The sequence below is a fragment of the Acipenser ruthenus genome, chromosome 3 (genome assembly GCF_902713425.1).
Source record: "Acipenser ruthenus chromosome 3, fAciRut3.2 maternal haplotype, whole genome shotgun sequence".
In the NCBI taxonomy this organism is placed as follows: domain Eukaryota; kingdom Metazoa; phylum Chordata; class Actinopteri; order Acipenseriformes; family Acipenseridae; genus Acipenser; species Acipenser ruthenus.
In genome coordinates this window covers 105,645,460-105,660,095 of record NC_081191.1, presented here as the reverse complement: position 1 = coordinate 105,660,095, position 14,636 = coordinate 105,645,460, and the positions used below count along the sequence as shown (strand labels likewise).

Here is a 14,636-nt window from a genome sequence, read left to right as displayed (position 1 = left end):
GAGGGCGCAGTTGCAAGGTGGAGTAGCCGAATAGCAGAGGAAGCTTAGTGGGAGAGGGGAGGATGATGGAAAACAAAAACACAAGACAGAGAGCAATGCAAGCTTGGGGTTTAAATAGTGGATTAGCAGATGTTATTGGTAGGAAGAAAGTAAGAGGAGGAGCCCTCATTCATGCCCCCGGAATAACACAGAAGTTTACAATACTACATTATTTGGCACTGAATGATTCAGGTCAAGATAATCCCTGTTCGATAAAATCACTGGATTGAAATCAAAGTAACATGTTAATCATCTGGAGCAGAAGCCCTCTGCAAAATGGAGTCATGATTTGAATTTTGTTTTTTAACAACCCCCTTCTGTACTTTTTTCCAGAGATAATATCATTTTTGAGCAGTTCTTTTTATAAACAGTTTTGGGATAAACAGTTAAACCCTTACAAAAAGTACTTTAGTATTACCATAAAAACACTACAGTACTGTACTATAGTAAAATGAGAATACTATAGTATACTGTATACACAGTAGTACTATAGAACTGTACTACTATACTACTGTAATATAGTATTACTATTGTACTGTACTATACTGTACTATAGTAGTACTATTGATCTGTGCTACAGTACTGTGCTCTATTAATACAGTAGTACAGCTACAATGTAATAGTACAATAGTCAAACATTCAGTACTAGTACAGTGGTAATATTAGTAGTAAGCAATATTTAAACACAGTACAGCATTTTCCTAATGCTCTTTTACGAATAAAACCAAAATAAAAATGTTTATTATTTTTGTTTTATTTGCGTGCAGAGTGTTGTTGATTTTGTATATAAGCAGCTTAGTTTATCAGTAGTGTTACACTTCTAGCAAGCAGTTTTTCTTCGTTAATTCACTTTAGTTCTGATAGCTGCATTAACTTATTTATATTAAAATATAACACATTCCAGGGTTAGTCCCCCACAAGGACTTTTTTCATCATTCATGTGACAGTAAAGGTAACAGAGAGAGAATTTGTAAGTGTAATTTGATTATTAGTCTCACATTCTACACCTGTGCAAGCTTCCCTGTTGACAGTTCCATGGTTAATTGCTGCTGCTACCAAGATGCAATGAGTCTGATTTTTTTTTTTTTTTTCATTACAGGGAAGCTCACACAGATGTTGAATGTGAGACTAATAATCAAAAAGCAAATATTGACTTGGAACGAGGTGTCCATTGAGGCACAAATCCACAAACCTCTGTAGTGTTTCTAAGTCATTTTCTAATGTAGCATTTCAGATCGATTACATAGATACTATATTTGGTGAAAGGTGTCTCTGTTTGCAAGCCATTCTTTCAGTTAGTGTTGCACTTGCTTGGTCATGGTTTGAGGTTTAACATAGAAACTGATAATCTTTTTTTAACATAAATTTGTGCCAGATATCTTTATTTAAAATGAGATTCTTTCAAAATTGAAGATTTGCGACCTGTGTAGTGAATATAAGTGCAACACAGGTAAGATTTATGGAATTATTTTGTTAGCTAAAATTACTTAAATGGAACAGGAAACCTGGCCAGCAAAATATATTTTGTTTATTGGTCATTTGTAGATCAATCAATAAAAAAAAAAATCACGCTTTGTTGTCTGATCATGACATCAAATTGCACTTTAAAGGAATATAAATACATCTATGAACAATAGTATGTTAGAACTAGACAGGTGCTTTCTCTGCAGAGCATACAGATGTCTAAGGTTTTATCAAGCCAAGCAACAACGATAACACAACACATTAACATATTACCATAACTGGTCTCTACAAATTCAAGATAATCACAAGAAACAAGTATAGTCACCATTGGACTGGAAAGTTGGGTTAGTTCTTAGGCTGTTTAGTTGTAACTCTGAAACAATAACTCTGTGGCAGGCTGACTTCCCGTGAAAATGATAAATATACCTACAATGTGAACACAGACAGAGAAAACTGAACCAGTGTCCAGGGTTTGCTGCTTGGTCCAACAGCTCTAACTGTCATCTAGGCTGGCACTTCCAGCAGTGTGAGGTCATTGAAACTCAGCATGTACTATCAAAGGCTTGGAAACAGTAATCATTTTAGAAAGGGCTTGATTACAAAGTCTTTTTACAAGACAAAATTGAATTCCAACAGTTACGAATCTTTGTAATTTTTGAAATTTGAACACATTATTTGTTTGAGTACATAGTTTCACATACCTGAGCTGATTGACCTCATGACTTCTAATAAATATGACAAATGTAAACCAGTGTAGTTAATTCAATTGAATATTAGATGACACAGAAGAGTTAACAGCAATTTTCTATAAAAACATAATGACATAAGAAAGTTTACAAACGAGAGGTGGCCATTCGACCCATCTTGCTCGTTTGGTTGTTAGTAGCTTATTGATCCCAGAATCTCATCAAGCAGCTTCATGAAGGATCCCAGGGTGTCAGCTTCAACAACATTACTGGAGAGTTGGTTCCAGACTCCCACAATTATCTGTGTAAAAAGTGCCTCTTATTTTCTGTTCTGAATGCTCCTTTATCTAATCTCCATTTGTGACCTCTGGTCCTTGTTTCTTTTTTCAGGTCGAAAAAGTCCCCTGGGTCGACATTGTCAATACCTTTTAGAATTTTGAATGCTTGAATCAGATCGCAGCATAGTCTTCTTTGTTCAAGACTGAATAGATTCAATTCTTTGAGCCTGTCTGCATATGACATGCCTTTTAAACCAGGAATAATTCTGGTCGCTCTTCTTTGCACTCTTTCTAGAGCAGCAATATCATTTTTGTAGCGAGGTGACCAGAACTGAACACAATATTCTAAATGAGGTCTTACTAAAGAATGGCAAAATTTTAACATTACTTCCCTTGATTTAAATTCAACACTTTTCACTATATATCTGAGCACCTTGTTGGTCTTTTTTATAGCTTCCCCACATTGTCTAGATGAAGGCATTTCTGAGTCAACATAAACTCCTAGATCTTTTTCATAGATTCCTTCTTCAATTTCAGTATCACCCATATGATCGTTATAATGCACATTTTTATTACCTGCGTGCAGTACTTTTCTATATTAAATGCCATTTGCCATGTGTCTGCCCAGTTCTGAATGCTGTCTAGATCATTTTTAATTACCTTTGCTGCTGCAACATTGCTTGCCACTCCTTCTACTTTTATGTCGTCTGCAAATTTAACAAGTTTGCTTACTATACCAGAATCTAAGTCGTTAATGTAGATTAGGAAGAGCAGAGGACCTAATACTGATCCCTGTGGTACACCACTGGTTACCTCGCTCCATTTTGATGTTTCTCCTCTAATCAGTACTTTTTGTTTTCTACATGTTAACCACTCCCTAATCCATGTGCATGCATTTCCTTGAATCCCTACTGCGATCAGTTTGAGAATTAATCTTAATTCGGGACTTTGTCAAAAGCTTTCTGGAAATCTAAATAAACCATGTCTTATGCTTTGCAATTATCCATTGTCGATGTTGCATCCTCAAAAAAATCAAGCAGGTTAGTTAGACACGATCTCCCTTTACTAAAACTATGATGACTGTCTCCCAGAATACTGTTACCATAAAGGTAATTTTCCATTTTGGATCTTATTATAGTTTCCATAAGTTTATATATAATATAAGTCAGGCTTATTGGTCTGTAGTTACCTGGTTCGGGTTTGGCTCTCTTTTTGTGGATCAGTATTACGTTTGCAATTCGCCAGTCTGTTGGTACAACCCCTGTCTCAAGAGACTGTTGCATGATCTTAGTTAGTGGTTTGTAAATAACTTCTTTCATTTCTTTGAGTAGTATTGGGAGGATCTCATCCAGCCCAGGGGATTTGCTTATTTTAAGAGCTACTAGTCCCTTTAACACTTCTGCCTCTGCTAAAGTTATTTTAAACTGGATAAGAGCCAGTTTCTATTACTGGTATACAGCTATGGCCAAATATGTTGCATCATCCTGTAGAATTAACACATTTTGCTTCATAAAGTCATATGAAACCTGCTGAATAATGTTATGTTAACATATTGAATTCCATACCGCTATGTAGTTTCCCATATACTGATAAATGTGACATTTCAAAATCTAACATGAATTACTGTACTACTATTATAGCTTCCAGTAGACTTTTCCAAAATAATTTTGTAGTTTCTTTGATTACATGATGTTAAATAAAATATCTAAATTATGTTCACATATATATATATATATATATATATATATATATATATATATATATATATATATATATATATATATATATATATAAAAATGATGTCTCAATCCTAAAATTATTGGTGATGCAAAACTTTTGGCCATAGCTGTAGAATCTCCTACTACAGCCAATGTCACACTTTGGTAGATTAAGCTTGTATCCCTGACTACCTGGTGTTTATCTGGTTCTGTCTCTATGGAGTACTTACCGGACACTCTGTGATGCTTTGCTCCCATTGACTCATACTGAGACTCTCATCCAGGGTTGTGCATTTCTTCAGCACCAGGTCCCAGCCACAGTAGGGGTCCCGGGCTCCAACACAGGCACTGAAAATATCAAATGGAGAGGTCACATACTTGAACTTTCACCTCTCAGCTTTCACTGACACGTTGCATATCTGAATATTTCATCATTGTGGAAGGATATGACAAAACCTGGAACGTTGAAGGCAACAGGGTGTGACCCTAGCAGAATCAATCACTTTTGTATCATAATGAAATGGTTCCTAATTAATTCAGATTAAATTAAAGGTTGAATTGAAAGGGTTTTAAAACATTGTTTTTTTCTCTTAACCACCCGTCATTCATGTTATCTGATTTCCATTACATGAAATCAATTTTCATTACATGATTGAAACTTATTTTACATTTTTTTTGCCAAAAGCTTATGGGCAGGATTTTTAAAAAACAGTGTTATTGTATCAAACTCGTGGTATAGTAACGAGAGCTGTAGTAGCAAGTGATTTTCAAAAGAAATGTGTTAATTAAATCAATGTAATGCTTTGAAATTGTCAATGAGGCTGTTAATAAACACATTTTTCGTGAAAAAGATTAATTGTCGCAGGTCTCTTACATCACTTCCTGTCTCAACGACTAAATTAGGGGAACTCGTTAATCAAAATGCATGTTAACAAGATCAAGAAAAATAAATGGAAGCATAATTCGCTGTTATGGAAACTACTAGCATACAGGGAGGCGGCTCTCCCACCAGCGAGCAGCAGCCAAATGGAAATAAAACATACAGGTGGTGGACAACAAAATGGAAACACCAATGTAAAGTCACTTAATAGGGCGTTGGGCCACTATGGTATCCCGCTCTGTGGAGTTCTCAGCGGACCGTTTTTGATTAAACTGGCTGCTTGCGCCCCAGGTTGAAATTTGCAGTCAATTCATCTGCAGTTGCTCGCCTGTTTTGCCTTGTACTTCGAATTAATGCACGGATATCACGATCCTGGAGTATGCACTTCCACCCACTGTTGCCCTTTGCTGATGATGTCTTTCCTTCGGAGTTCCATGCCGACATCACCTGAGACACCATTGCTCGTGAAACATCAGCAAGTTGAGCTGTCTTGGTCATTGAAGCGCCTGCCAAACGCGCCCCAACAATCACCCCTCTTTCAAAGTCACTGAGGTCTCCTCTTGCAGCCATGCTAGCCATGATTATAGGCAACCAGGCCTGTCCAGCATTTTTATACATGACCCTAAGCATGCTGGGATGTTATTTGCTTAATTAACGCATGAGCCACACCTGTGTGGAAGCCCTTGCTTTCAATATACTTGGTGTCCCTCATTTACCCACGTGTTTCCATTTTTTTGTCCACTACGTTGTGTTGTGTATAATTTGTAAACTTAATTTAAAAGTGTGCATTTTGTGCCGCCCCATTGTTTCAGGAATTGGTTCTCTCATTGAACCTCTTTCCAATTATATTGATTCTTTCTTGAGACCCCTTGTTATTGAGTTACCTTCATATCTAAGGGATACAGGTGACTTTATTGGTCAATTATCGAATGTAAGATTACCAAATGAAAATGTTATTTTAGCTACACTTGACTTTGTAAGTCTAAATACCAATATTCCACATGGTGATGGTCTCAATGCTCTTAAATTCTATCTTGATAGGAGAAGTGACATCCAGACACCAACTGTATTTTTACTTGAGAGGGCACATATGGTTCTCAACAAAAATTACTTTCTCTTTGAGAAAGATTTTAATTTACAAATTCAGGGCACAGCAATGGGAGCTTCATTTGCACCCGACTATGCCAATCTCTTTATGGGATTTCTCGAATACAACAATATATAAGGACATAATCCTTTTATAGATAACATCATCATGTGAAAATGGTATATCAATGATATTTTCCTGTTATGGTCTGGTACTGATCTAGAGCTTATTTTAATTGTTGGATTTCCTCTATTCATTTTAGTTTGGAATATGATACATTCAAGGTCAGGATAAAAACAGTATTCTGCATGCTTCTAGCTTTCACTTTGTACCACTCAAAAGGGGACTCCCTATAGTCAATTTTTACGCCTCACACAAATTTGTTTTAAATCTGAAGATTTTGATATTGAAGCTGGCAAAATGTATGACCAATTTATATCTAGGAATTACCCAAGGGATTGGCTAGATAAAGCTCTCTTCAAAGTTAAAAACATAGATACAAATCCTCATGTGAATAAGAACAACAAAGAGTTCTCTTCCATTTGTTACATTTACTACACACAGTCATGAGATTAAAAATACTATTAGACACCACTGGCATATCTTATCAACTGATACTATTGGCAGCAAAATATTTCAATCCATGCCCCTTTTTACACACTATAGAGGCAGAAATATGTGGGATATTCTTGTTAAAGCCAATTCTTTTAAAGATACAGCTAAAAATTAAAACTGGGGTACAGTGATAAATGGATTCTTTCCATGTTGGAAATGTGCAGCTTGTGACAATGCTATTAAAACTAAAACCTTTACAAGTCATCTAACTAACAAAGAATACAAGATTTCACAAGTCATTGCCTGCACATCTGATTTTGTAGTTTATTTAATTTCTTGCCCTTGTAACTTACAATATGTTGGTAAAACCAAAAGAACTACGGGTGCGCATTAATGAACATAAAAGTGCCATCCGTAGGAAAGAGGTACATCCGCCACTGGTTCGACATTTTGCTGAAGTAAATAATTCCATTTCAGACTTTTGTGGTGTACAAAGATTATTTCAGTCTCGTAGAGGGGGTGACTTGAATCAAAAACTACTTCAATGTGAAGCAACAAGGATTTTCTATCTCAAAACAGTACAGCCAAAAGGTATTAATGAAGAACTAGGACTATCATGTTACCTATACTATATAATTAATATTGTTCTTATTATTTTATTTCCTTCTGTATTCTCTTTATCATTAATGTTTATTTGATAATTAATTCATGATGCTATACTTAAGACTTTTGACTTCATGGTCACTAATGTTTATGTCTATATAGTATTTACATATTTTCTGAATATTAACATCAGTGTTATTCATGTCTATTATTTTTGTTTTAGTAGATCTAGATAAATTGAAATAGTCTAATTAATAGATCTTAAAATTCAGTAATTAACAACATGATGTATTTAACTTAGGATTTATTTCATTGTTATCTTTGCTATTTTGCTATTTTTCTGTAACTCGTCCCATAATGACATTTTACAATAGTATTTAGTAATATATTTCCTCTAATGTCTATCAGTATATTAACATATGAATTGGTCTGTGTACATGTTGTTTTGTTTCTGATTGAACACCTGACTTCTGATATTTATCTTTAATTGAATTAAGACCTTAAATACTCAGGTGTTCCTAATTCATTAGCACTGCGGATGGTCATGCGACCAAAACGTTTGCACTGAGCACTTTTTGCACTATATAAGTATTTTTTTTTGCCTGTTCTTCTATAAATAAAAGTTTTTTCACATAATTGTGATTTTGCATTGTTTTTTTTATTGCCACTCTTCAAATAGCAGTGTGCTGATTATCTTGCTCTTTGAATTACTTCATGCATTATGTCATGCAGAATGTACATTTATTTAGAACACTTCACATATAAAATGCTGATTTACGATTATCTGGAGTGTGGGTAAAAATCAAACGGCACGGATTAAAAAAAACAAAAAAAACATCAGTAATGTTCCCTCGTTCTGGGGGTAGGTTTTGCCACAGTTTACTGTTTACAACTCTTTTAATGTGCATTTTGCAATCTTTTTTTGGTTAAAAAGAAAAATATACCGGAAGCCATCTATGTATATTGGTTGTAATTTATTTTCTTATGATGACATTTTCTTTTGTATGTATTTTAGTATGTACGATTGTAGGCTATAAATACTGTACATACATTTCAAGTGCCATTGCTGTTTGTAGTTGTTAGTTATTATTCATGTATACCATATATGTAACACTTCATTACATATTTATTACGTTTTTAATATTACGATAGCCACTGAACACTTAGAGTATTATAAAAACATTGTATATGCATACAACCGTGTGAAGGTGAACGTGTACATTGTACGTAAAGTGTGGGGGTCAGACAACATTACAAAATACATTTAGGCAAAATCCATGTCAATGATCTCGATCACATTCCCAGTGCATCGCTGTGTGTCCTTGATGCTTGTTTTTCGTTCTTGTGTGGATAACACACAGCTGTTAAAAGCTAAAGATGCATTGCAAATCCGCAATCACCTAAGGAAACTTTATTGTAATATCCAATATGTCGTTTTCTATGCCAAGATTTCAGTTGCATAATTCAGATTAAATGTACAGTAGATGTCTGCTGTCATATAATGTGTGTATGCAGAATTCAAATAGGCTACAGTTGCATTGATAATGTCTTGGTAGCAATATTACACTGGGTGCAAATAACGGTGTATCACTTTAACAATACAACAAATGTTCCGTAAGGTAACAAATGGTTAAAACAAGTGAATAAATCTCATTCATAGCCAGAAGTATAGAAAAGGCTAAAATATGTTCATAACTACAAATATTGAGTTATCGAGGTAGTCTGTAAGAAATTAACCCTGGTCCACTCTCTCTCTCTGTATCGTCGGCGTCAGACGCAGTCTGTTAAATGTCTGTTTCAAGGTGAGTAATATACTCTTTCGTTAATTAAAACCCTCTTTTTCCAAGTGCTGATTTTAACTCCTAAATTATGACAACACGGATTTGCTTTTAAATTTCAACACAAACAAAAGAAATAGTCACAAGAACTACTGCTCGTTAAGATATTAACATTATTTCATAAATCGACATAATTTTCGGAAATCACATTAGAGCGATGTGACAGGAAAAGAAGGAACCCCTGGCGTAATCCACCTTCCCGACCGCTGGCAGCGTTGTGTAGGACTGTCCATATTCGGGCCAGACGAGCAGCGTCCGGGGATACCGGAGGTTACGGGTCTGGCTGGACGCGGAACTGCAAGGCTGTTGAGTCACGCAATTGCAATGAGCTGTGTTGTTCTCTCAGATTGGTGGAGACGGGGCCACAGGCTGATTGCAGAGGTGGGACTGGGCAGTTCCAGCCTTCGCTCTCCTAATCCTGATTTAACAACACCCAGGACCCATTGCAGCAGCCAGAGGCAACTCTTTGCGGTCAAACGCTGTGGGATTATTTTGTTTTTATTGTTTAACCTTTTTATTTTGAAACCCTGTTTATTATTGCTGATACTCTGGGTGGTTGTTTGTTTTGTTTTGTGAAATACCTGCGTATTATTTACTGGACTATTTGAGAAACTTTGATTTGATGACCTTTACTGATTTTAATAAAACCCTGCCCAGCTGCACCATCAGCACTGGGTCTCAAGGGCTGCGTCCCAAACCGCACCCTTGCTCGCTCGTTACCTTCCCTTGAGGGGCAGAAGTACTGTTCGCCATCTTAAGGGTTGTCCCAATTCCTTAGGGAACGAGTGAAGGGAGCTTTCTGTGCCCTTCACTGCACCCTTCGACTGAGTGTACAAAACAGTTGACCTCTGCGGAAGTGTTTTTGTGCTGAAGTCCCAGAACTCTTTGCGTTAAAGGCGGATACAAGTGGGAACAAATTGCAAACATGGCAGACGCGGCTGCACATAAATATAATGTAAATGTAGTTAGCTAGGAAATTGTTGATATTGTTAAGTTATTTAACAAGCAAATTATTTGTGAAATGTATGTTGTATTGAGTCTATGATCTCGACTTAAATATATGATTAGAAAGTACAGCGAAAAATCTTTTCAGTACATATCGATTGCTGGAATTAATTATCTATCAATTAATTAATTAACTAGATAGGTAGCTACAAAACTAGGATATGATATAAGCGAGCAATATATTTCAAAATTATTATTATTTTTTTTACGAAATACAGGGACAGAGCAGAGGAAGAGACCCTAAAACAGCTGCGTGCGGAAAACAATGTCTTCTTCACGGGGGAAAAGAAACCCTGCGAAGCTGGGCTGGGAGTGACTTTTGAAACTTATGTAGCCTGCACACTTTTGTCATTTCCATTATATGTTTGTGCAGTGATTAATAAATGAGTGTATAACTTTTAGCCATTTCACAGTGATACTTAATATAAAGTATCACTTAAGACTCACCTCTTCAAACAGCACCTGTAGAACTCCTCTGTTGTATCCTGGGACACTATCACCCTTCATTTAAATGTGCTTTATTTTGCTCTTATCTGCCCCCTATTTTACTGCATTTAATACTTCAGAATACTGTAATCTGCCACTTAATCATATCCTGATGTAACTATCACTATTTAATCATATCCTGATGTAACTATCACTATTATCTGCTGTATTATTGAATTGTGGTTTGTCACACTTGAACAAAAATTATTGTATTTCTTGCTCTTATTGTATTACTTGTATTGTAACACTTGAATGCATTTGTATTTGCTTGCGATTGTAAGTCGCCCTGGATAAGGGCGTCTGCTAAGAAATAAATAATAATAATAATAATAATAATAATAATAATAATAATAATAATAATAATAATAAAGTAAAATATATTACCTATCGATTTAAAGTAAAATAGATATCTTATTATTTAAAATATTATTTAAAACAAACAAATGTAAATATTAGGCTACATTATTAAGTACATGTTTGTAAGATGTGGCAAAGTTTGCATTTTATTAACCAATATCAAAGTTTTTCAAATTCTCTCAAAGTTTAAAAATAACCATATACAAGTAAAATGTTCTAAATACCTCTTGTTTGCTCAGTAGGGCAATAGGCACCTCCTACTTCACAAAATCCTTGCCACAGTTCTTTGGAACAGGAATAGTGCAAATGCTACAACCATTCTTCCAAACTACAATCTGACAACAAAAGATTGCAAAGCTTCTTGCTCAGTCAAAGGTAAAGGCGCTGAAGTGTGTCCCATTTAACACTTTTAGCTCCACCCTACACCCTACTCCCTCGCTCACATCAGTAAAACGTCACACGAAGTGTACACTTGTCGAAGGGTGTAGGGTGCAAGGGAATGGTTTGGGACGCAGACAAGGTTTAAACCTCACTTCATGTTTGTGTCGTCACTTCCGGTCCTACACCTCGCTACACCCACTCCCCTCCCACAGGCGATTTATTTAATAAAGAAATAGGCACGACGACCGCCTGAAAATGCCAAAATCAATGCAACATAGCGATTTCTTGATTAACACTGGAATTATAATTTATGAACTTTTGAAAATCCTGCCTTATGTTGCCTATGAGTCTCTTTTTTTACTTATTTAAATATTTACCAGAAACGGCACATTAAGATTGTATTCAGCTGCTGGGCTTGTGGCTATGAACCTTGCCGAGCTTAAACTTAAAAAATAGAATAGGTTTAAATGATGTGAGGCTTACATGTTTAAAAAAATAGGTTTTGATGGTGTGATAAAGAGAAACAAGACACACATGGGAAACCAAAACACAATAATATGTTGGCATTTTGTAAACCCTTTCATTCTACCACTAATATGACCTGTGATAACAAATAGCCATACACAATACATTCCCTGGTTTGGAGTAAAGAGGATTCAATTAAATCAACCACAGGAATGACTGAGTAGTGGAAGAGATTTATTTGTTTAGTAATGTGCCCTTCTGAAACAGTGGACCAAAAAAGATTGCTGAAGAGGAGTACATCCCATTATTACCATCAATTTTTTGAACTCCCATTTTCCTATATGAAAGAGGCACACATTATGGTAAGTGTACATTTGATTTTTAATGGTATTTTTTCATAACATTTCTAAACATTAAAAAGGCTAAAGTATCTTGCACTCTTTCTGTTGAAGGAAGTTTGAGTATCTGCAGCTTTTGATAACTATTCTTCTGCAACAGCTTCAAATAAATTAGTTAAAAAAAAAATGAATTGACCGTTACCATAACATGCAAGTTTTTCATATAGAAAATCTGAGATCAATGAAATTATAGAAATATACATTAAGTAAGATTTACTGCAATTATTTTGTTTGCACCATGGTACAGCAAAGTTGACATTTTATTCACAAATTAACATACTTCTATCCCCCCCCCCCCCCCCCACACACAATAACTACTGCAACACAGATAAATCTATACATTATATAATTGAATACCACGCTAACATTCAGAACATGCATGATTATCATATCAAAATCCCCTTGTCTTGTTTTTTTATTTTCTGTTTGTGTAAAAACAGGAGTCATAAGTGTATCTAGCTGCCTTGAACTGAAACATTTGCAAAGTACAATCTTCTTTCACAACCTTATGTTTCATAATAAAAAAACTGTAGTTTCAGTGGGTTCTCTCTGGCCCATCCAGCAAAGGCACTTTTGTGGGTCATATGATCAGGATCTTGCTTGTTTTAATCCCTCGCTAAGTTGGCTGTGGACTTGCTCGCGCACCTTCACACTCCTAATTTGAACCCCAGGCAATTCATTTTCATGCACCTTCCCTGAATACAGTACTGGTAAATCTAAGTGCTGTTTAGGCTCTGGTACATTACGTGCCCTTGGGCTTGATGAATGTTTAACAGAACGCTTTCCATTAATGAACTGCTCCTAATGACTGCTGGTGAGCTTACAAGCACTGTAAAATGCATGTGGTGACATTTACATTGTGAACAATTGCCACTGTCATAAACGGGTGTTGATAATTGCGGAAATTGATTACGCGCCATATAACATGTAATCAAAACAGGCAGCTTTGTGATGATCAAAAAATATTTGTAAGAATTGTGCAGTAAAAAGCTTAAGGACTAGTGCATGTGTTTTTTTGTTTTGTTTTTTTTTAGAATAAAAACTGGGGACTTAATCAAAATTTATAAAATCCTAAATGGTACAGATAGTTAACCAAAGTCATTACTTCAAATTCTGCAGTAGGATGATACATTGTAATGCTCAGAACAGAAAGTAGAAAGCACTTTCTTTATACATTATACAATACGTTATAAATGTATGGAATAGCCTACCAAGTGAAGCAGTATAATGTAAAATGCAAGGAAAGTCTAGATTGTGTGCTACTGAAGTAGATCCTATTAGCAGGGGCAAATGGTGTGCTAAGCAAATTTCAGCATTGCAAGAGCCAGTCAAATTGCGTGAAAGTCACCAAAAGGCTTCTACATTCACAGCGTTTTAAAAGTCAGAGTACAGCAACTGCAGACATGTTTCACCCTGGCGCTCATCAGTGCAGTGTAACTGTACTCCGACTACTGAAAAGCTCAGGAGAGTAAGTAACTACAAGTAGCTTTCAAGTTAGTGTGAGAAAGCAGTAGCTATAGAATTATGGGTAATCAGGATCGATCTATCTATCTATCTATCTCTATATATATATATATATATATATATATATAATGATTTCTTGTTGCGAAATGTAGCGGTCTAAACTCACTTGGGTGACATTAAGAAACTGTAAAGATGTTTTTCGTAATGTGCATCTAAAGTACTGTGGTATTCTGACTTGACCCTCTAAAGCCTGTGAAGGAGAACGCTAGAAGTTATTTTCGACTGTATTTAATACTGTACCTCAGAGGAGCTCATTATAAGGAAAGCTGTTTCATCATACTGGAGAGTCAACCCTTACTTAAAAGTGAAAAAAATAATACAACTGGGGTACCATCGAAATGCTAGTGCATTAACCTAAGGAAACCCAAACAGCAGCCCACAGCAGAATTCGGTAGACTGAAAAATACTGCAATACAGCACAATGGTCCTAAGACTGTAACACACTGTTTATTATATGATACAATGGGCCACCACTGTGGTTTGATTTATATCATTGTGATACTTTTTTGTTTAGTGACACTGGATAGTCACTGAAAATAAATTAGAAAGGGAAGTGCTGTACCAAATAGCCCAGTGTCCAGATGTAGTCTGACTGAGTTCTGTTAAGTAAATTAAATAATTGTATACATTTTACATGTGATGCATTGCTATTTACTGTATACAGCAGGTGTGGACACCTGCCCCTTTGGTACTCTGACCCACGGCAGTGTTGCACATATGAGTGCTGTAAAATTGACTAATTGTTGAGCAAACTGAAAAAGGCACCACTAGTCATTGTTTGATGCAGTTCCAGGGAGCCAAGAACAAATAAGATGAACATCACTGTTTACTAGACCATTGGATCCTCTCCCATTACCACTGGCTACCTGAAA

The 14,636-nt window shown here is 35.7% G+C and overlaps 1 protein-coding gene across 3 annotated transcripts in view; it reads right to left on the bottom strand.

Moving 5' to 3' along the window:
• LOC117435396 (semaphorin-5A-like) overlaps nt 1-14,636 on the bottom strand; it is a 156,859-nt gene that overhangs the window by 36,312 nt on the left and 105,911 nt on the right. For all 3 annotated transcript variants that reach the window (XM_059020486.1, XM_059020488.1, XM_059020487.1), the window contains exon 12: nt 4,416-4,533. In XM_059020486.1, the coding sequence (XP_058876469.1) occupies nt 4,416-4,533 (118 nt within the window). The remainder of the gene's footprint in view (nt 1-4,415; nt 4,534-14,636) is intronic.